Source organism: Ciona intestinalis, chromosome 1, assembly GCF_000224145.3.
Source record: "Ciona intestinalis chromosome 1, KH, whole genome shotgun sequence".
Taxonomy (NCBI): domain Eukaryota; kingdom Metazoa; phylum Chordata; class Ascidiacea; order Phlebobranchia; family Cionidae; genus Ciona; species Ciona intestinalis.
In genome coordinates, this window is record NC_020166.2 from 118,019 (window position 1) to 139,114 (window position 21,096).

The 21,096-nt window shown below is 34.8% G+C and overlaps 3 protein-coding genes and 1 long non-coding RNA gene across 13 annotated transcripts; 3 read left to right on the forward strand and 1 right to left on the reverse strand.

Annotated features, from left to right (window-relative positions):
- The first annotated feature begins 6 nt into the window (after positions 1–6).
- On the forward strand, positions 7–4,173 carry LOC100181460 (membrane progestin receptor alpha-like). Its single transcript, XM_018815483.2, has 4 exons — positions 7–124; positions 677–807; positions 1,538–1,653; positions 2,029–4,173. Exons 1-4 carry the CDS (start codon positions 117–119, stop codon positions 2,188–2,190), a joined length of 417 nt encoding a protein of 138 aa, XP_018671028.1. The 5' UTR covers positions 7–116; the 3' UTR covers positions 2,191–4,173.
- A 904-nt stretch (positions 4,174–5,077) lies between these two features.
- On the forward strand, positions 5,078–5,808 carry LOC113474727. Its single transcript, XR_003396416.1, has 4 exons — positions 5,078–5,104; positions 5,176–5,234; positions 5,304–5,341; positions 5,625–5,808. It is a non-coding gene; the product is annotated as an uncharacterized LOC113474727 (long non-coding RNA).
- A 2,765-nt stretch (positions 5,809–8,573) lies between these two features.
- On the forward strand, positions 8,574–19,233 carry LOC100183031 (vesicle-associated membrane protein 3). Of its 10 annotated transcripts, none has more exons than XM_018815475.2 (7): positions 8,584–8,739; positions 10,169–10,207; positions 12,533–12,635; positions 14,441–14,599; positions 15,146–15,197; positions 18,033–18,059; positions 18,471–19,230. In XM_018815475.2, exons 2-6 carry the CDS (start codon positions 10,176–10,178, stop codon positions 18,050–18,052), a joined length of 366 nt encoding a protein of 121 aa, XP_018671020.1. In that variant the 5' UTR covers positions 8,584–8,739; positions 10,169–10,175; the 3' UTR covers positions 18,053–18,059; positions 18,471–19,230. The 10 variants fall into 10 exon arrangements, with proteins under 10 accessions (XP_009862119.1, XP_026692759.1, XP_026692772.1 ...); XM_009863815.3 differs by lacking the exon at positions 15,146–15,197 and adding an exon at positions 15,748–15,799 and having other exon boundaries at positions 18,471–18,625; XM_009863817.3 differs by lacking the exon at positions 10,169–10,207 and having other exon boundaries at positions 8,574–8,739.
- Positions 19,234–19,944: 711 nt separating this feature from the next.
- On the reverse strand, positions 19,945–21,011 carry LOC100180681 (enkurin-like). The gene has a single exon (XM_026836909.1). It carries the CDS (start codon positions 20,804–20,806, stop codon positions 20,039–20,041), a length of 768 nt encoding a protein of 255 aa, XP_026692710.1. The 5' UTR covers positions 20,807–21,011; the 3' UTR covers positions 19,945–20,038.
- Positions 21,012–21,096: the final 85 nt, after the last annotated feature.

Here is a 21,096-nt window from a genome sequence, read left to right on the forward strand (position 1 = left end):
GTTCGCAATGTTGTTGTAACAGCAAAGTTGGACAGAAGAATTCCGACGATCATTTCACGAGATTCTTAAGGATTGCTTCAGTGGGTGGAGGGTACATATATGGCCATCTACCTCTTATGCACAGGTAAGTGGGAATGAATGTAACTTATTTATTCTCGCATGGCAGGCCAAGGACAGCCGTTATAACATAGGTGTTCTGTTTCATTCACCTCGTGCTCACTAATTGCGAATGAATGTAACCTACTTTATTCACTCTTGGCGGGGTAACAACAGTCGTTATAACACGGGTGTTCTGTTTCATACACCTCGTGCCCGCTTACAAGTTACCGCATATGTAACTTATTTATCCTCACGTGGCGGGCAACAACAGTCGTTATAGCACAGGTGTTCTGTTTCATACACCTGGTGCTCGCTTACTAGTTACCACGTATGTAACTTGTTTATCTTCGTATGGCGGGGCAAAGACAGTCATTATAACACGGGCGTTCTGTTTCATACACCTCGTGCCCGCTTACAAGTTACCACATATGTAACTTTGTGGATGTTTTAAAACAAGGTTACAATCATATGTTTTAGGACTCCAGTTATAGGTCTAAAACAACCTAAAGTTTCAAAAAACACCTTTTTAATATGAATCTGTATTTAAAATAAGTTGGTTTATTTTACTGTCTTACAGATTGTTCACCTCTGGATTGGACGAAGCGATGGTTTACCACATCATATCCACAGTGTGTCTTACCATAGCAGTTGTTGTGTATTTATCCGACTTTCCACAAAGGTGGTTCAGCGGAACTTTTGACATTATAGGTGGGAAATAGAAGTGATAAAAATAGAGAAAAAGTTAAATCAATGTAACTTACTTTATCCTCGCATGGCGGGCAATGGCAGTCATTATAACACGGGTGTTCTGTTTCATACACCTCGTGCCAGCTTACGAGTTACCATGTATGTAACTTATTTATCCTCGAAAGGTGGGGCAACAACAGTCGTTATAACACGGGTGTTCTGTTTCATACACCTCGTGCCCGCTTATGAGTTGCTGACAGTGTGTACAGCCCATTAGTAACCATTGGATTGGAGTAATTGTTGTCAAGTGTTTTGCCCAAGGAGCAAGGACACATAGTCCCACAATTGTAGCAGCGATGAGCCTTGAACCCATAACCTCTGGGTTGTATGAAACAGAACACCCATGTTGTAACGACTGTTGTTGCCCGCCATGCAAAGATAAATAAGTTACCTGCGTGGTAATTCGTAAGCAGGCACGAGGTGTATGAAACAGAACACTTGTGTTATAATGACTGTCGTTACCCTGCCATGCGAAGATAAATAAGTTACATACGTGGTAACTCATAAGCTGGCACGAGGTGTATGAAACAGAACGCCGGTTTTATAACAACATTCGTTTTCCCGCCATGCAAGGATAAATAAGTTACATACGTGGTAACTCGTAAACTGGCACGAGGTGTATGAAACAGAACGCCGGTTATAAGTTATATTTATTTATTCATTTAATATGACTGTCACAATATGTTCGCAGGTCAATCACATCAGTTGTTCCATGTTTTGTCTGCACTTTGTTGTTACTTTGATATATTAGCAGTGGAACAAGATATGCGAGCAAGTGATAGGCATTGGAGTGTCCTCTCCGTGCAGGTATGATGGTATTGTTGGTAAAATAATATAAAAAAAGTTTAAAGAATTGTTTCCTAGTTGAAAGAAAACTTAATTACCTAATTATTATAACAATCCATTATTTTTATTCAAACAAAGGTGTCTTCATAACTTTAAATATAGTGGGGTGGGGAAGATGGGACACCTTTTCATTCCGTTTTCTTGTCACGTTTCATTGTAAACAAAGAACATTCAAATAATTATAAAACAGTTTTCTCTCGACTCCCATAGACCGTTGTTAATTGTTTAAAACACGATCCGGATATCTGGATATTATGTGCTAAAGGTGTCCCATCTCCCCCCACCGTACTATATATTTTTACAAATAACAATACATTATCTTAATTTTTTTTACAGCCGGACACGCCATCTCTGTTGCATGTTTCGACTGCAGCAATATTGTTGATAATATTTTCGTACAAATTTGCTTCACGATGTTTACAAAGCCATGGCCAAAGAATAGGAATTTGTCCTTGTCTGTGTTGTAAGCAAACAGATCCTAAAATGAAATATCAATAAGTCTTATCAGTATAAAATATGTGCATTATTTTAGGAAGTAATATTCTGTTTTGTTTTGTAAAAATTTACAAATTTTAGAATATTTAATATTGTGTTATATTTAATATGATTTCTTTTAAAGATGTACGTTAGTTTTAGGAAATATTATTTTGGTATATATATACTTTACAAACTTTCTTGTAATAATTTACAAATTTTAGAAAGTATTATTCTGTTATATTTCGTCATACTTTACAAACTTTTTTGTACAAATTTACAAATTTTAGGAATATTATCGTCTTTTATCTTATAATGCTGGTTTAAATAATGTTCATTATTTTTAGGAATATTACTGTGTTATTTTTTATGAAATTTCTTTAAAAAATGTGCATTATTTTAGGTGGTATTATTCTGTTATATAAGGCTTTTCAGCTTCTAATATTTTTACATAGCAAATAATATGCTAATCATAATAGTAATGCTTTAGCCAACTATTTTTAAGCTACATTTTACAATATTTTATGAGCAAGTCTCTAAACTCTGTTCTATATGGGTGAGGTCCTACAGTGAGGCATGCCATGGGTCTGGGATTTGAGCCAGAGTTGGCCCATTATCCCGACATTGCATAAGCACATTCTATTCTATATGGGTGAGGTCCTACAGTGAGGCATGCCATGGGACCTGGGATTAAGACCAGAGTTGACCCATTACCTCAACATTGTAAATGCACATTCTATTCTATATAGTTGGCCTATTACCCCAAACAATATAGAGTTGGCCGATTACAATAATGGTCAAAATGATTTCTAAAACTTTGGTGGTGGTAAACTGAAAATGTGGGTCCACTTTTAAGTTGCAAACGAGTTATAATGTGTTACACTGTATTACCTATTCAATTTGCAGTTTAAACTATATAGTGTTCGCTTTTATTTTTATCCTATTTCTCACATCAGTGTTAAAAAGTTATTACTTTACACTAAAATACTTAAAATAAGACTTTTTTCATACATGCTTTGTACCAGAGATTAAATAACTTTATGTCATGAGCATTATGTTTCCAAGAGATTATTTTAAATCTATTTTTGTGTTTTTAGCGGTAGATGTTTCCTTTTAATTACACCTTGCAAAATAATCATAACATAATGTTGCTATACACAATGTATATCTAACAAAGTTCTTCTGGAAAATTTATTTTGCAGAATTTACTAAAGTTTTAGTGTTCAAATTTCTACAAAACTTTTTACCCTGAACAGAACATACATTTTTGTTACAGAAAAATAATAACCAGGAGAATTTTGCTGGACTTGTAAAATAACATGCTTTTTAACAGTGTAACTGTTCACTAGTTTAAATGGTCTAACCACTAATTTGACAATCATTTATTAATTTATATTGTTTTTGTTTTTTTTTGCACCAGTGTTAATGCATTATAGTGAAAATTTTATTCAACTCAAATTTAATCCCGAATTGTTTTTATATATAGTAGGGTGGGGTAAGACGGGACACCTTTAGCACATAAGATCCAAATACCCTGATCGTGATTTAAACAATTAACAACGGTCTTTGGGAGTCGTGGAATACGTTTTTTTTTATTTATTGAATGTTTTTTGTTTACTACCAAATGGGATTATAAAAGGGAATAAAAAAAGTGTCCCATCTTCCCCCTTACTATAGCGCAAAAATCTTGAATAAACAATTAATAAGTGCCTTTAAAATTTCATTTCTACAAAAAATACGAAAAGTATCTTTATTTTCCATAACCTGATTTTAATTTGTTGAGTTCCCAATATGCCTTATGGTTTGCTTCTTTGCACTTAAGTATAATTACCTCTAATTCTAATGTTGGCAATCAGATGTTAAACCTCTGCCTGTCATCTTACATCTAAATGTGTAGGATTTAAAATGTGTTATTTCTGTTATGCAGTATCTATTCAGAAAGATATATTGTTTTATTTTCGCGTTGTGTTTTTGAAAATAAAACGAATTATTCACAAAGTTTTGAAATTTACAATGTCGTAAATGACCGTGTCAGGTCTTTTCGTGTCTCTTAAAACAAAAATGTCACAAAAGAAATGACAAAAAAAAGAAAAAAGAAAAATTAAGAAAAACCCTAAACAAAAATTGGACAAATCATAAAAAAAACACTTTATTACGTCACAGACTGCCCGCCATCCTATCCTTGAAGCTGATTGGTCTCACGTGACTGACGCCTCGCACCAGCTGATTACGCCCGCTTTGATTGCTCCGCGCATAAAACGCCTCTTCTACAAAGCTACCACGTTTCAGTTTAAATGAAGTTGGTTCCACACCAGGTTACAAGTTGGAAGGTTTTAAGAAGGTTTCTTGCAGGTCCTGAGTTAAGTACTACTTTATTCTTATGTTATATAATTATAGCGTACTATACATAGCTGTATACTACTATAATACAGTAATATTATTGTACTACATTATATATAAGAGTATAATGCTAAGTTTTGTGCCTTGCGTTTATTACTTTATACGTTTCAATTGTTTTTTATTGTATTTTGTTTCAGAAATCGCGACGGTACTCTATTACGTCACTTGACACGTCACACACAATATTTTGGTTCTTAATCGCTGCGTTATGTTACGTCACAAACCGACACGTTCGCTTTCTATCGCTCGCGTTACGTCATTAGGTTCGTTACGTCAAAGCTGAACAACACGCGACTGTTCTACGCGTGCGTTGCGCGGCGTTTTTTTATCATGGGGCCCCATGCGCGTTTTGCGTCGACCCAAGGCACATTACTTGTATATTCTAATTATATTTGCGCTATGGGCGCGAAGCAAGAAGATCAAAGAATTGGTAAAGTATAAATCACAATTGGCATTATTACGTACATAAGCTCTTTTCTAGAAACATCGATGATGTGACGTCACGAAGTGGTGATGACGCAACAGAAGAACCCACTTCGTAAGTTCATTGTTTCGTCACAAACTTATGTATTATAACATAGGAAATTTTAACTTTTATCACGTGTTCAGAACATGACATATGACGTCACAAAGGATCAAGCGAACCATGGCGTAAAGCAAGAAAGAAGGTAACTATGACGTTATAATATGTAAGTAATAGTTAATTATATATGTAAGTAATAGTTAATATATTACAGAAAAGTCAGCGAATAAAGCTGCCGAAGAAAAGCGCAAGGTATTGTATATTGTCATTGTTTATTTGTAAGAATTATATTATGTTGGTGTAAGATGGTCCAGTGTTTTCATTTTCTTTTATCCCATTTGGTAGTAAACAAACAATGTTTACAGAATTATAAAACCGTATCCTCACGACTCTTTTTAAGAGCGTTGTTATTTGTTTAAAACACGATTGTGAAATATGGGAATTAGGCGCTAACGGTATCCAACTTACCCCACAGTAATATATTGTATTTGTTAAATGATAAGCCTGTGACGTAACTATTCGTTTTGTTTTGCAGGTGAAGAACAAAGACGAAGACGCCAATAAAAGATACACGGTTTGAGGTTTGAGTATTATATAGGAGTTGTGTGTTAATTGTATGTGTATCTTGTCTGTGCTGCTGTATTTTCATTCTGCTGGGCCTAATGTTGCCAGCTATTTTTAGTCAGTCACTACTTTAGTGCATTTTGCATATCTATGAAATATATATGCAATGAAACTATGGCGAACATCTTGCTGGATCAGAATTTGTTGTTGTACACTCTATTGGGTACTTCGTCTACAAAGGTCGAATCCTTCAGTGATTCTGTATTGTCCTGATCGCTTGGTGGGAACGCTATGTTGGTACACAAATACTCGAGTAATATTAACACGCAGTATAATATGCGCATAAATAAAATTTTCCATTTAGATATATAAAGTGTAATATTTATCTCCCCGATAAAATAATTTAAATTATAAAAACGTCATGTAGTGTGATTGGGACGATGGCCACGTCACAATTACGCTACGACGTCGATACGGTGGGTCAGAGCATTGTCATGACCCTGCGTTCGGTGCGGTTACATCAGTTTTGATTGAGTTACTTAACGATCAGGTTGTTGCGTGGACGTCTCCGCCAGTGATGCTACGCTCGTTTTTAGGTCACTGTTAATGCGGTTCGTAACAACCTGACGCAGTTCCGTAGCGGTCGATACGGTGCGTAACATCCGAATGATATTATATTGTGTGAAGATACGACGAGAGTATCGCGGTAGCAACATGGCGACTTACCTTTCGATTGGGACATGCGGAGCTGTTGTTGGCTTCGACTCCTTGCGGTCGGACATTCAATATGGTGTACACTGCAGATGATTATCCTTCAGGATTTGAACTGTATTTTATTTGTAGATATTTCAACGATTATGTCCGCGTTAATTGCTTTTTGATAGTTCTCCCACTTTTTTGAATGAATGAGCTGTTGTTTATTTTAGTCACATTTTCTTTGTGCACGTCGTTGTATTATTTTTGTCCTTTTGTCTCTGTGTGTTTGTTGTGCACGGTGTGTGCATTTTTTGTCTATGGGGTTTCTTTAACCTGCGTGGACAGTAACATCCCGCAAGGGTTTCTCACCAGAGTAGAAACCCACTACCATTGGCTGGGGGCTTGTCGTGCCGTAGTGGCTTTCCACCAACGCCAGCCACATAAACTATGAAGGCATTTTAATCCTATTTCTATTTTACAGCAAGCAACTCTTAAGACCATACTCTTTACATATGCTATTTTGTACATTATTTTGTGCTGCTGTATTTTTTCAACTCGCGTTGTTATAAAAATAATAAAACGAAAAACAGTTGCAATATTTATTGTAGTATTCTACAATCAAGTCAAGAGTTAATAGAGACGTTGTCATTAGTGACCACTGAATTGGAGCAATTGCTGTTAAGATGCCTTGCCAGCAAGGACACATACACCCACAATGGTAGCAGCGACGAGCCCTGAACTCCTTACCACTGGTGCAAGGATAGCAAACCAATGTGCTTATATGGCAGGGTGGCCGAATTTAATTTTGAAAATAACTAAATAGTAGAGTGAGGGAAGATGGGACGCATTTTAATTTTGTAGTCCTATTTGGTAGTAAACAAAGAACATTCAAATAATTATAAAACCAAATCCTCACGACTCCCATAGACCGTTGTTAATTGTTTGAAACACGATCAGGATACTTGGATATTAAGTGCTAAAGGTGTCCCATCTTCCCCCAAAGTACTATATCATAGTCAGTAAACAAACATGTTATATACCGACTCTTTTTTTATATAGTAGGTTGGGGAAAGACGGAACACCTTTAGCACAGAATGTCCAAATATCCTGATTGTGTTTTAACAAGTAACACCGGTTTTTGAATGTTCTTTGTTTACTGCCAAACGGTACGAAAAATTCGAGTAAAAAGGTGTCCCATCTTCCCCCACCCTAACCTACTATCTGCGTGTATTATGATTAAAAATACAAATCCACCACGGTGAATAAACGCTAACAGATGTACTTAAATAAAAAACAATTCGGCAACACAAGCCCAATCACGAGACCAAACCAATCGCTGAATAATCGATCAACTCTAAGATGTCTATGTGAAGGAATAATAAAAAGAGAAATGGTCATTGTGACGTAATAGTTGGAGCAACGATACCCGCAACAGCGCCCATTCACTGAAACAACCCATGTAGAAAGTTAAGCAAGTATCAGGCTATTAGAAATGTTTAGTTTTTGTAAAGGGTTTGCATAGTTTACTTTTCGTGACAAAAATCGGCGTGTATTGAAATCCTGTAGCGCATAAAAGCGAAGACAGTTATTTAGATTGCATATCCTTTGCGTAAATGTTGTTTGTTTATTATTATGTTTTCAGTTTAACGATAAATAAAATTTAAAAATAAAAAAAATCCCCCCTACGTTACCTGCTAAATAACTACTGACTCTTGACCTATTTTGTTTTATAATGTTTTAAACTGTTGTATTAATAAGAAAAACGCGCAAAATATGTCAAATTAATGTGTTTTTGTTTCTGAAAATTGAAATATTAAGTCTGCACCTCCTAAAATGAGCCACCAAAGTAAATTTTTCCAAACTGGACCCTAAAAACTAACTTCTAATGTTTGCCTTTTTGATTTCTCCCTCTTCCAGTCCGCAGAGTATGGCAGTTCCTGACGAGATCTTGCGCTTGCAATACAGTTATTTTTTTTATGCGCGGTTGCTATCATCAAAATGCATTTTTAAGTCCTGTTAGGAATCCCACTTAGTTTGATACGATTTTGGTTCATTGTTTAATTAATTGGCGTGCGTGGGACAAATTATGGCGTGCTTAACCAATAGTGTGTAAACAAAATCGCTCGTGTACCTGTCATGCTCTGCAGACTGGACCGTCTTTTGAGTCTTTACTACAACTTTACACGAGAAGATTTTTCACTTGTACCAAAGTTTTATTGTATTATTCATTATAGAAGTAACTGTTCAGTAGAAAGTTCCAGTATTTCAATAATTGTAAAGATCAGCTTGATAACTAAGTTGGGTTTTTGATACTGATTGTTTTGTGTCATATATATCTGGATTGGAGTACATCTCATAGTACCAACTGAATAACATAACTGCATAAAAATGTAAGTATATATACATGTAATAAAGTATTTTGAGAATATTACATTTATATTTTATGTGGCTTTGAGATTGCTGAAACATAGTAAATAAAAACGGGCCTAAATATGTTAAAGCAGATCTTATGTAACTAATTAATGCAGTAGGGGTTGTTTTTAAGTGACTTTTAAACCATTAAAGGTAAAGAAACTGTTATAGAATCTTAAAAAATATCTATATATAGTCAAAAAAACACCAAATTATTAAATTGTTTGCCTAAATAAAGTTTTAAACAGAAAATAATAAAAATATGTACCTTTTTTTATAAAAAAATATCTTGTTTTATATAAATTTACGTAATTATTTAGTTTCCTTTACTAGCTTAAATGTTGTTAATATAATATTAATGTTGGTTTATATACATTGTTGCATGTTTCTCTATGTCTAAAATTCCCAGTATTTTATGCAAAAGCAGTTTGCCTGTATTTTGAACGCATGTAGTAAGAATGAATATCACTAATTCTAGCGCATTGATGGTAAAATACAATTCAGTATTAAATGTAGTTTGCCCATATTTTCAACGCTAAAACAAAATGAGTATTTAACTCATTGTAATGTATTGACAGTAAGTTACAGTTTGATTGTGTTTTGTTACTTCCTTTCATATTATATCCTGTTTTAATCAATATATATTAAATATCCTGTAGCCAATGCACTAATAGCTCTTTTTCTTATACATCTTTGTCTAAATGTTAAAGCTTCTAGCAGGTTCTGTTTCCTTTAAAAAAAGTAATCATTCCAGATTTTAGTGTAATGTAACTAAAAAAGAATTTAACCAAAAAATCCTTTTAATTTTAGTACAAGTAACTAAAAAAGAATTTAACAAAAAAAATCATTCTGAATTTTAATGTAATGCAGCTAATACTAAAAAAACTATGTTGTCATTTTGGATTTTATCTAAAAATAATTTAAAAGGTGAACAAAAATGTATAAAAATAAACTGTCGTTTTGGGATAAAATTGTTGAACAACCATTTCATTCGGCATGTTGCGTTTATTTCTTCGCTTGCTTAAATTGCATTACTTTGTTAGATAGCAGCATTACAAGGCTTGCATTTCCACCTAATGTTTTAGTTATTTTAGTTAATATATAAATGAAATGCAGCCTGTAAAATCAATAAATGTGCTTTGTTTTACATTTTTCGGATTAAATTGGAAGTATGCAGTTTAAACTAACTGCCATAGACTGCCAACACCATGTATAGGCTATGGTGAGGTTATGGTCCTATACAGGGTTTTATATCCATTGGGTGTCAGTACCCGTGCAACCCTTTTCACTGTATTATGACTAATACACATTTCCTCTGGTTATATACTGGCAAATAGCTAGAGTAGCCTTCCTAGCTGTAGTGTGTACAAAGAAATCCATTTTTGATCAATACTTAATATAACGCAGAATTGAAATGTCTGGATACGACGCGGTCCCAAACCCAAGGTAATATTAATGTTTTCAACAAATTTTTGTTAATTTTCAGAGTCTGAAAATTTTACTTGCCGATTGATGTGCCTTTATTTTGATTTCAAATGATATTCAATTTATTCATTCATGATTTATTGCGATCAGAATGCTTAACGCAACTAGAATTTTGATGTGCTTGCACAAAAGTGTATGCGTAAAACAGGGTAAAACCAGGCAAACTCTGAAACATAATAACCACCGCAAAAGCTTGGTTTGAAAGTACTCTAAAAGTACCAGCATTTGCGTTGCTAGATTTTTTGCTGTTACCTTTTGTGTTAATAGACACAAGAAAATTGCTTTAATAATACAATGTAATGCAGACTACTTTAAAGTAGTTCAACTGATTAAACCACCAGCCAGTTATTTAATGATAATAATACAAGTGATTCTTAGATTTTGCCCATTTTTATTTAATAATGTGATTTATTATTATTACAACTAATCTTACAACTGCATGCTAAAGCAATATTTTGATTTCTGATTAAGTTTTGATTTCTTTTCGGCACAATGGACACAGAATTTCTTATTTTATTATTTTCTCAAATGATTGGGGACCTGTTTCATTTCTTTAAGTTTTATTTTAAAATTCTTACACATATTTTGACGTATATATTATATGCAAAATTATATATAATATAATATATATATATATATTAGGCTCTGGCTATATTATATATATTATATATATTATATATATATATATTTGTAATTAAATTTCTATTTTATATTCTGATTTTGCTATAAATGCATCAAATTTCCAAAAAAGCCCACTTTATTTAATTAGGGATTTGTACAATAAAGTCCTATACACATATAGTAAAGTTGGAGACGACAAGCTGTTTTTTTCATTCTATTTTTTCGACCCATTTGGTAGTAAACAAAGAAAATTTAAAGAATTATAAAACCGTATCCTCACAACTCCCATAGACCGTTGTTAATTGTTTAAAACTTGATCAGGATATTTGGATATTATGTGCTAAAAGCGTCCCATCTTCCCCCACCCTAATATATATCTTGTATTTTAGATATTATGTTAACTTAACCAATTTACTAATAATGATTAATTGCATTGAATTGCACAGAGAAAGAACATGTGGCACAATGAACTAATATAAATATTCCAATTAGCATATTACTTATTGATTTCATCATAGATTAGACTATTTGTTTGGCTGTTTTGTTACAGACAACCTGTCCGTATGACATATATATAATAATATAATATATAAATATTGTATTTTAAAATACGCATAGTCACAATAGATCTGGCATAGGATTTTTTATAGCAGTACATTAAAGCAAAGTCTAAACAATGTGTTAATATGTTGGCATTTTATGGTGATATCAAGATATTTGGATATTATGTGCTAAAGATGTCCCATCTCCCCCCACCCTACCATATATCTGGCATAGGATTTTTTATAGCAGTACAATAAAGTTTTATCTAAATATTTATGCTGCGATGTAGGCATTCTATGGTCAATCTAAGGATTTATTTCAGCCCATAAGAATGTTACAACTGTTAACAATCTAACTCATTAAGCTGTTTTATATTGTACAATCATATAATATAATAATTACTTCAGAAAAAAAGTTGATATTCAAATGGTCTGATGTTAACTTGGTAAACTTGGCTTTATCAGCCCTACAACCCCACCCTATGTGTATTGAGCAAACAAGTATTACTTAAGTATGGTAAAGCAGTTCCACTTGAGCCAACATTTATGTTGGTTCTGTTACTGATTTTAGTCCAATGGTAAAACATATCGCAACACAAAAAAAACATATATCGCAACAAACAGTGTTTCCGTATATGGAAAGTGAAATATGGAAGTGGTGAGGATACAGTTTTATAATTTGTTGAATGTTTACAAGCTACAACCAAATGGTGGGCGTAGAAGAAAATAGAATGAAAAGGTGTCCCATTTTCTCCCACCCTACTATATATTCCAGAATATATATATTATATTCCTTACAATATAACATGGGTAAAGTCTTGCGGGTAGGCAAAACATTGGAAATACACTAGGTTTTATACTAGAGGAGCCACTGAAAGATCATTTATACCCCATTAAGGTGGCTGTACACAGTATCCGGAATTCGTCTGTCGCATGCAGAACTCGGTAATGGGTTTGCATACAACTTCGCAAGCGAATTGGCACGCCGGATACTGTGTACAGCCACCTTTACCTCATCACAGTAGCACTTAAACCCTTATATCCCTGATTTATTTTCAGGGTATATTTGCATACCTTGCATACCCATGGTAGGTGCCTATGCTTACACACTTATATATCCCAGGTCTTACGGAGGTACATCTAACTATGGAGGTCCAGCTGCACCAACTGGAGGTTCATCCCAAGCTTCCAAGAAACTCCAGCAAACACAAGCACAAGTGGATGATGTAAGTGTTATTGTGCGTATGAGCTGCAGATAGATTGGTATGTTGTATCACATAGATTTTTAGTGTAAGAATTTTTGTTGTGTTCTTCGGGTCAAAAATCGGGACTTGGTCGGGACCGGACGCTCGAGTCTAAACATAAATAAAGGAATTCACTATCGCAAGCAGTGTCGCAGCCAGGGGGGTGGGTTTTAGCGAGTCGTGACCCACCCTTTTTAAACCAAAAAAAAAATATTTAAAAAAAAATAAAATATTTTTGAAAATTTTTTGATTAAACCCCTTATTTTTTTTCTGGCTGCGCCACTGATCGCAAGCATGTAACTTTTGGCTTTTAACATCCACCAGTACGTTTGAAAACACATTGTGGGCAAGGATAAACATAATCCTGTGAAAAAAATCCAACTTATTGGTTGCAGTTAAATACAATCTTGTGAAAATTATTGGTTGCTATGTTTACTGATTAATGCAATGCAGAAAAATCAGGGTTCGCCCGCCCACCCTGCCACCCCAGGTTTTATGCCCACTGTGGTGACACACTTAATAAATAATTCAATTACAGTTCATTTGTGCCTTGCCAGCAGTGTGTCTGTTAGTCAGACCTAACTCACACTAACACAACATTAAAAGTTTCTGTTTTGTGTTTACTTCAATGGGCTGAGTGCTTTATCTAAATTAAGAAAACAACAAACCGTGACGCAGTATAAACATTCACACAATAATACTTCGCACAATTCTGGTTGCACCCTTTATAACAATGTTTGCATGAAATCACGCCACGTAGTTTAATATTTGTATATCTTTATTTTGTATGTACAAGGCAATAAAAATACGAAATATACAAGTCAACATATAATTGAGTACCAGTTTCATAAACTCGAAAGCCTTTTTATTATTATTTTATATCTTTATTTTGTGTACAAGTCAACATATAACTCAGCACCAGTTCCATAAACTTTTAGGTCTATTTCTTGTTACAAATTGATCAATGTCTTTTGTGTAATAACAGATTTAGCATTTTATGCAATATGACTTTCATATTTACACCATGCATGGCCTGCTGTTGGTATTAATTAATGCATAAACTCCATGTGATCGTACATATTATTCTACATTAGTGTATCACTATATATTTTGAGACGGTAATGGGCCAACTTTGGCTAAAATCCCAGGTCCCATGGTGTGCCTTGATGTAGGACCTCACCCATATAGAATAGAATGTGCATATACAATGTTGGGGTAATGGGCCAACTCTGGTCTAAATCCCAGGTCCCATGGTGTGCCTTGATGTAGGATCTCACCCATATAGAATAGAATGTGCATATACAATGTTGGGGTAATGGGCCAACTCTGGCCTAAATCCCATGTCCCATGGCGTGCCTCACTGTAGGACCTCACCCATATAGAATAGAATGTGCATATACAATGTTGGGGTAATGGGCCAACTCTGGCCTAAATCCCAGGTTCCATGGTGTGCCTCACTGTAGGACCTTACCCATATAGAATAGAATCACTATAGGCTACTATATAATCTTGTCAAAGTTTCCCAAATCAAATAAAAACTTTAGCCAAAGCTTGCTTTCCCATTATATATATATGATGTTTCAATTACTCATTTAATCTTGGCCTGAATCATAGAAACCATGGTGTGCCTCACTGTAGGTCGTAGGACCTCACCTAGATAGAACAGAATCACTATAGTATATCTTTTGCAAGTTCTGCTAATCAAAATAAATCCTAAATTAAATAAAACTAAGCACTTAGTTAAAAGTTTGCTACTTATGTTATAATTAAAATATTTTCTTCCATAGGTTGTGGACATCATGAGGACAAATGTGGACAAAGTGCTCGAGAGGGATCAGAAGTTATCTGAGCTAGATGACAGGGCAGATGCATTACAGCAAGGCGCGTCCCAGTTTGAGACTCAAGCTGCAAAACTGAAGAGAAAGTACTGGTGGAAGAATTGCAAGGTAAGCGACCTAAATTATTCATGAGTTTAATTGTGATTATTGGCTACTTCATTGTAAAAACTGAGACTGAGGGAAATGGTGGACGCTTATAGAGCATAAGCTAAAATGTAATAGTTTCACCTTCAATATCATTATAGGCATAATGAATGAATAAGTTAATTGTCCTTGCGTGGCAGGGCAACGATAGTCTTTATAACACGGGTGTTCTGTTTCATACACCTCGTGCCAACTTACAAGTTACCACGTATGTAACTTATTTATCCTCACATGCCGAGGCAAGGATAGTTGTTATAACACAGGTGTTCTGTTTCATACACCTCGTACACTTTACAAGTTACCACGTATGCAACTTATTTATTCTCACATGGCGGGCCAACGATAGTCGTTATAACATGGGTGTTTTGTTTCATACACCATTTTCCTGATAACAAATTACCACGTACGTCACTTTGTGGGCAAAATAATTAAGAATATTTTAAGATTAGAACTCTTCGGGTGCACATACCCCTAGTTTCCTATTGTTATTAAGTTTCCATTTATTGGCAGATGATAATCATGCTATCAGTAGTTATACTGGTCATAGTTGCAGTTATTATTAGTAAGTAAAAATCCCAAGCCACCCCGATGTTAAATGTTGTGAAATATTGTTGGGGTTTCAATGTTAAATGTTTTCATTGGTTTCCATCTGTTTGTACGGTGTAACATACATGTTATTTATCTTTATCTAATAGTGTTTTATAAAGAAATCCAAAAAGAAATTACCCGGCTTAAGTTTTGCTCTTTTTACTAAGTGTACAAAAGTAGTAAATGCCAATTAAGGAAAAGTTTTAAATAACGGTATATATATATATATATAAATTTTTTTATGTTGTTTTTCAAAGTTATAACATGTAAGATTACAAAACAGCTCTATAAGTCATTAATATTTCAATTCCCAGTTATATTATATTACCAATTGTAACTTTAAGTCATTTAATCCACTTTTTAGAAATTTACCATTTTTTAAAAATACAAATCACTTTTTTTGTCGTTCACTGACTTTCTCAAGCAACAGGGAAATATAGCCACTGCTTAGTTTATGAATGCAGTGAAAAGATTGCATGTAAAGTGTCTTTATGTTGTAATGTGGGTCGATGTTTTGTTTACAGATGTGGGCGATCCTCATCATCGTTATACTTGTTATTATCATTATTATAGTTGGTAAGTGAAACTACTTTAGTTAGATAAATCACTCAAGTTATCACAAAAGGCAATACAAAGTGTATACACCCAAAATTAAAAATGCAACGTTATATGTTCTAAAGGGTGAGGCCTTGTTCTGAAGGGTAAAAAGAAAACAAAAAAATCAAATGTTAAAACACTAAAACAAGCGTGTTGTTGTTAATAAAAAACCTAATGTTTTTAAAAACATATTGCAATCTTTTCCTTTTAAGTTCAAAAATATTTTTTAATTCTTTGATAAAGTTTGCAGTTGATTATATTTGTAGTGTATACAGATTGGTGAAACATGATTCAGGGTCAACTAATCTGTAGTGAACTTATTAACCCCATATAACACGCAGTGCATGAAACTTTAATTTTATCAAGTGGTTCAATCATTTGCTTGGAAAAATTGATCTTTTTTCTAATAATACAGTAGTTATAGGTTATAGGGTAGTGGCATCCAAGCTATGATAGGCATACCACTTTGTGGTACATATACTCTTTTTGCATGGTCACTTTTATGCGCGTAAGTACTCGCAAAAACAAAGGTAACCTGCATAACGTCATAAGCGTGTCATCTGCTGTAGAAGGTTGGTTGTTACTCGCATTATGCGAGTAAAGAAAAGTATATTGAAAGTAAAATAACGCGGTAAGCGAGTTATCATATGACCAGTTGCAAAAAGGGTATTAATGTATTCCACGTGGTACTACTTTAAAATTACATTACTAAAATATAACTGAAAAAAAATAAGTAATTTTTGTTAAACAAGTGGTCAAAAAAATTAAAAAGATAGATTTAAAAATCACTGGCAACAATGCTTTTAAAAATAAAATGCTTTAAACATTTGATATATAGTAGGGTGGGGAAAATGGGACACCTTTTTCACATATGATCCAAATATTCTGATCGCATTTTAAACAATTAACAACAGTCTATGGGAATCGTGATGACACGGTTTTATAATTCTTTGAATTTTTTTTGTTTACTACCAAGTGAGATATAAAAACAGAATGAAAAGATGTCCCATCTTCCCCCACCCTACTGGATATTAGTTTGAATGTGATGGTAAATAGATCCTAGTTCATTTAGAGTTCAACAGTGCTTCACTTTATATTATGAAAGTGGTCACTTATGTATTGAGTACAAGCACAACAAATGCTCTTATAATCTTACATGGTCTTATTCACGGCTGGTCAAGCAGTGAGGTTAATTAGGCCAATGTAGTCCGTTCTCCAGAGACATATGCGTACCACATGCTTGTTTCTACTGCCCTTCTAATTGCAATCAATGCGTCGCCTCTTGAGGATTGCGTAATACCGTACGACGTCGGCGACAGCTTGGTCTCGGGTCGCGCATCGGGCCATCGTTGCTATCCGCTCTCGTAAAATCGATAACTTGTATCCGTCGCCAATCGTTTAATAGTTCTTCTACTCCTAGTATTGCAGGCTCTTGGTAAGAAAAGTTACTTTTTGAATGAATGTAACTTATTTATCCTGGCGGTCTGGCGGAGCAACGACATGCGTTATTAACGTATAACACAGGTGTTATGTTTCATACACCTTTTGCACGCTTACCAGTTACCACGTATGTAACTTATTTATCCTCGTGTGGTGAGGCAAGGACATAAACTTGTCTTTTAACACGGTGCTCTGTTTTAGCGCCATGTGTCCGCTTATAAGTTACCACGTATGTAAATTGTATTAAACGATTAATTACAGTCTTTAATACGACGATCAAACGCTGCGTAATTTTTTTCAATTTATGCCCAATTTTTTTTTATTTTCATTAACCAAACGCTGTGTGGGTTGTATTTACTTTTTTTTTTCTCGCTACCACCATTGCACGTATCAATGCAAAACGTCGTACGTAAACGCGCGCGTTGAAACGCACGTTAGTGTATGAGCGCGCGTTTATGCGCATTTAAATGAGACCGCATTAGGGCCAGTATGTTGCGCTACGTTGATCAGCTTCGGTGGTTTATTGATTAATAGGAATTGTGATTAGAAACGCACTGGCCTTTACTATATAATACAATAGCCCATTGCTGAGTTAATTTACCAAACTAACATCTATAGCATGCAGCATGTTTGTCTTGTTATTTCCACTTGCATTTGCATGTCCTTATGTCTTGTCCCTTTGACACTTCTGTATTTCTATTTTTATTTAACAAATACTTCTTGTGTTATTTTACCTTACCCGCTTGCTAACCAACCTTTTTCTTCACTTTAGTTTACTTCTCCACGAAATAATCCCCAGGTATCGCTTCTGTTTGATTCCTATGCTTTATAATTACAACTGTAGTCACTATTGCACATAAAAGCTTACTGCGTTTGTAGTTTTACTTGCTTTTAATTTGATTTGATAATTTATGTTACAATTACATATTTGTTGATTTGTTATATAGAAATTAATATTCCTCCAAACAAGGGCTATAAGCATGAGGTATATAAATTATAAAAAGGTGCCAAAAATTCCACTAATGGTTCTTAACAAAAGTAAAGTTTTAGTAATGTGTTTTTTACAAAGTGGTCCCTTAGCTTTAAAAATGTTACATGGGTTCTGCTCTAAAAGACTAATTAGCCCTGCACAAAAAATGTGTTAAAATACTTAGAGTTGTAATTTTATTTTAGCATCAACCATACACTAAAATGTTTCATATTTTCCCAGTATCCGTTGTCACCCAAACACAGAAGAAAACTTAAGCATAAACATGGACACAATACTGATGACTGTTGCTGGCTCACTACCGAGAATCATTCAACTATCACCAGCAACATTATTATCTTTAACCTAAGTGTATTTTCCACTCAACATTCAATTGTAAAGTACAAGTGTATGGTTTAGTTAGTGTCGTTTCCTTGTGCTTGCAGTGTATGCCCAAGATTGTATCTTTCATACTTTTACCCAAAAGTATCTATATAAACATGTTAATATTATTGTACTGACCATTCGTGCAATTTCGTTACGTTGCTAGGTATCTATGCTTACATTTGCACACAATTTCAACCAAGTCGAAAAGCTTTAAAATCACTTAATGCAAATTCTATTTATAGATGAGAAAAAATCAATATTTTCCATTCGAGAGCACATACGCTTTGTGCTTTTATCAAGCAGGTAGAATAATCGTTGTGTTCAGTATAATTGTTACTCTGATAACATATGTAGTTAAAAACTTCTGTTTAAGTCAAGCTCCGCATAGCGTAACAGTATTACTCGCAAAACATGTAGTGAACACTCATTGTAGTTATTATGCAGACGATTTTGTCGCTGGAGGTTCCATACCGGTTTCAAGCTGTTATTTCGAATCGGTAGTAACTTCTTACTGACGTTAATTAGTTACGGTACACGGCAAGGCATGTTATTTTGCTTGTACATATGAAGTTTACTTTGAGCAATCGTACTAAAACTAAACCTACAATTGTCTTGCAAATGTAGTTGTGTGGCTAAATGTTCAGACTGTAATCTGTTACTTGAGTATTTTCGCTTCACTTACACTTACGTCAAATTACCAAACGCAACTTGGATAATTTTTTAGGGCTTGTTAAGTCCTAGTCTTTAGACAGAACTGCATTTTATGGGACAGCTAGTCATGTAAGCACTAGTCGGTGTGGTTTTGTCTGTATACGGTTATTGGTATATAGCTATAGTAGGGTAGGGAAGATGGGACACCTTTTTTTGAAGTTTCTCGTTCGATTTGTCACTAAACAAAAGACATTCAAAGAATTAAAAAACTGTATCACTACGATTACATATACCTGTCAATTGTTTAAAACACGATATATAATAGTTGGATATTATATATGAAGGTGTCCCACGTTACCCCACATTACTTTATAAAGCACTAGTCAGTCCCGTTTTGTTTGTATGCGGCTAATGTCTTGTCCAAAAATGCGAACGTCCACAATGGTAGAAGTTTAGAGCAGTTACAGTGCGAGTAAGATGCCTGTCTCAACATTATGGGGGTTGCATTCTAGCCATAGTAGTGTATGACTTGCTCTGCTCTAAGTGTTTTATGGCTGAATATATACGGGCATGTTTCACTATGTTGTATCCGGAAAGTTTTAATTAAAGGCCTAGAACAGCCAAATTGAACCACTGGCTTTTTCGTGGTGAAAGAGACCATGTACAACTAAACGCGTATCACAAAGTGCAACGTAACGTGTATATAAGGCACGAATCAAAACATAAACTTTATAAATATGCAGGTATGTGGTGCAGGAACAGCAATAAAAATGTTAATTATGGGCGATGTAAATTACTCTGTGCTTCTCAACAAGTTCGATGTCTCGTTCAAGCTGTTTCATCTCCGCTTCCATTCGCTCCTTTCGGTTCTTTTTCGGGGCCGTGTCAGTAACTACAGAGAGGCCTTGGTACTGGTGATGTAGTTCTTCCCAGTTCTTCTTTAAGCCGTTAATGATGTCGTCCCTCTCAGCGTCGCTAAGTTGCTGCATTGCCCCCTGTTTCATGCGGTCGCGGATGTATTGGTCATATTCTTCTTGGGCTCGCTTTACCTCCGCGTTTCTCTTCTTTAAGTATTCTGGCATTTGACCGTAGTCCGGTTTATTGGTGTACTTCGGGACGAGCCCGGACGGTTCCAAAAGATTGTTGTCACCGCATCGTGTATCGACGTACTTTGGCAACGGTTTCTTTGTCACGGACATGATGTTTTCGACGGCGTTTGTATTAATAAAGTTTTTATTGGTGCGGATTCCCAGCAGAGGTTTATCATCATGCCTTGGGACAGGCGGTCGCCTGCTTACTTCCCCAGAATACTCGAACACCGTCTTTTCCGGCAGAACTGGCTCCTTTGATCGCTTCTTCAGAAAGCTAGTGGGCGTAGGAACCGCTACTTTAGCTGGGCCCATGGTTTTGTTGGGCGATCGGTTATGTTTCAACTCATCTTTCACTGTTGACTTAAACTTGGAGTTGTAGCGCGGTGGGTTGGGTGGTTTTTCAACTTCTCGAGGTATCAGGTTATAAATACTTTCCACTGGACCATTCATATTGTACAATATTTCCTGAAACGAACGTAAAACTGAGCTCTAATGCTGAACGAGTAAGCTTGATCAAATATCAAGAAAACACAAACCTAAAATGAAAGTTTGCCTTGTTGCTATGGAACTTTAGTCTCGGCGCAGTCATTTCCAATTACAAATGCAAAACTATCCCCTACGATCGTTTAAAAAGGTGTTTTTAAATAGTTAAACAATTAAATAAATATACAAAATAATTACGAAATTATGCTTACTGTTTTAAAAGGTATGCCTTTTTAATAAAATTTTCACAAAGAGGC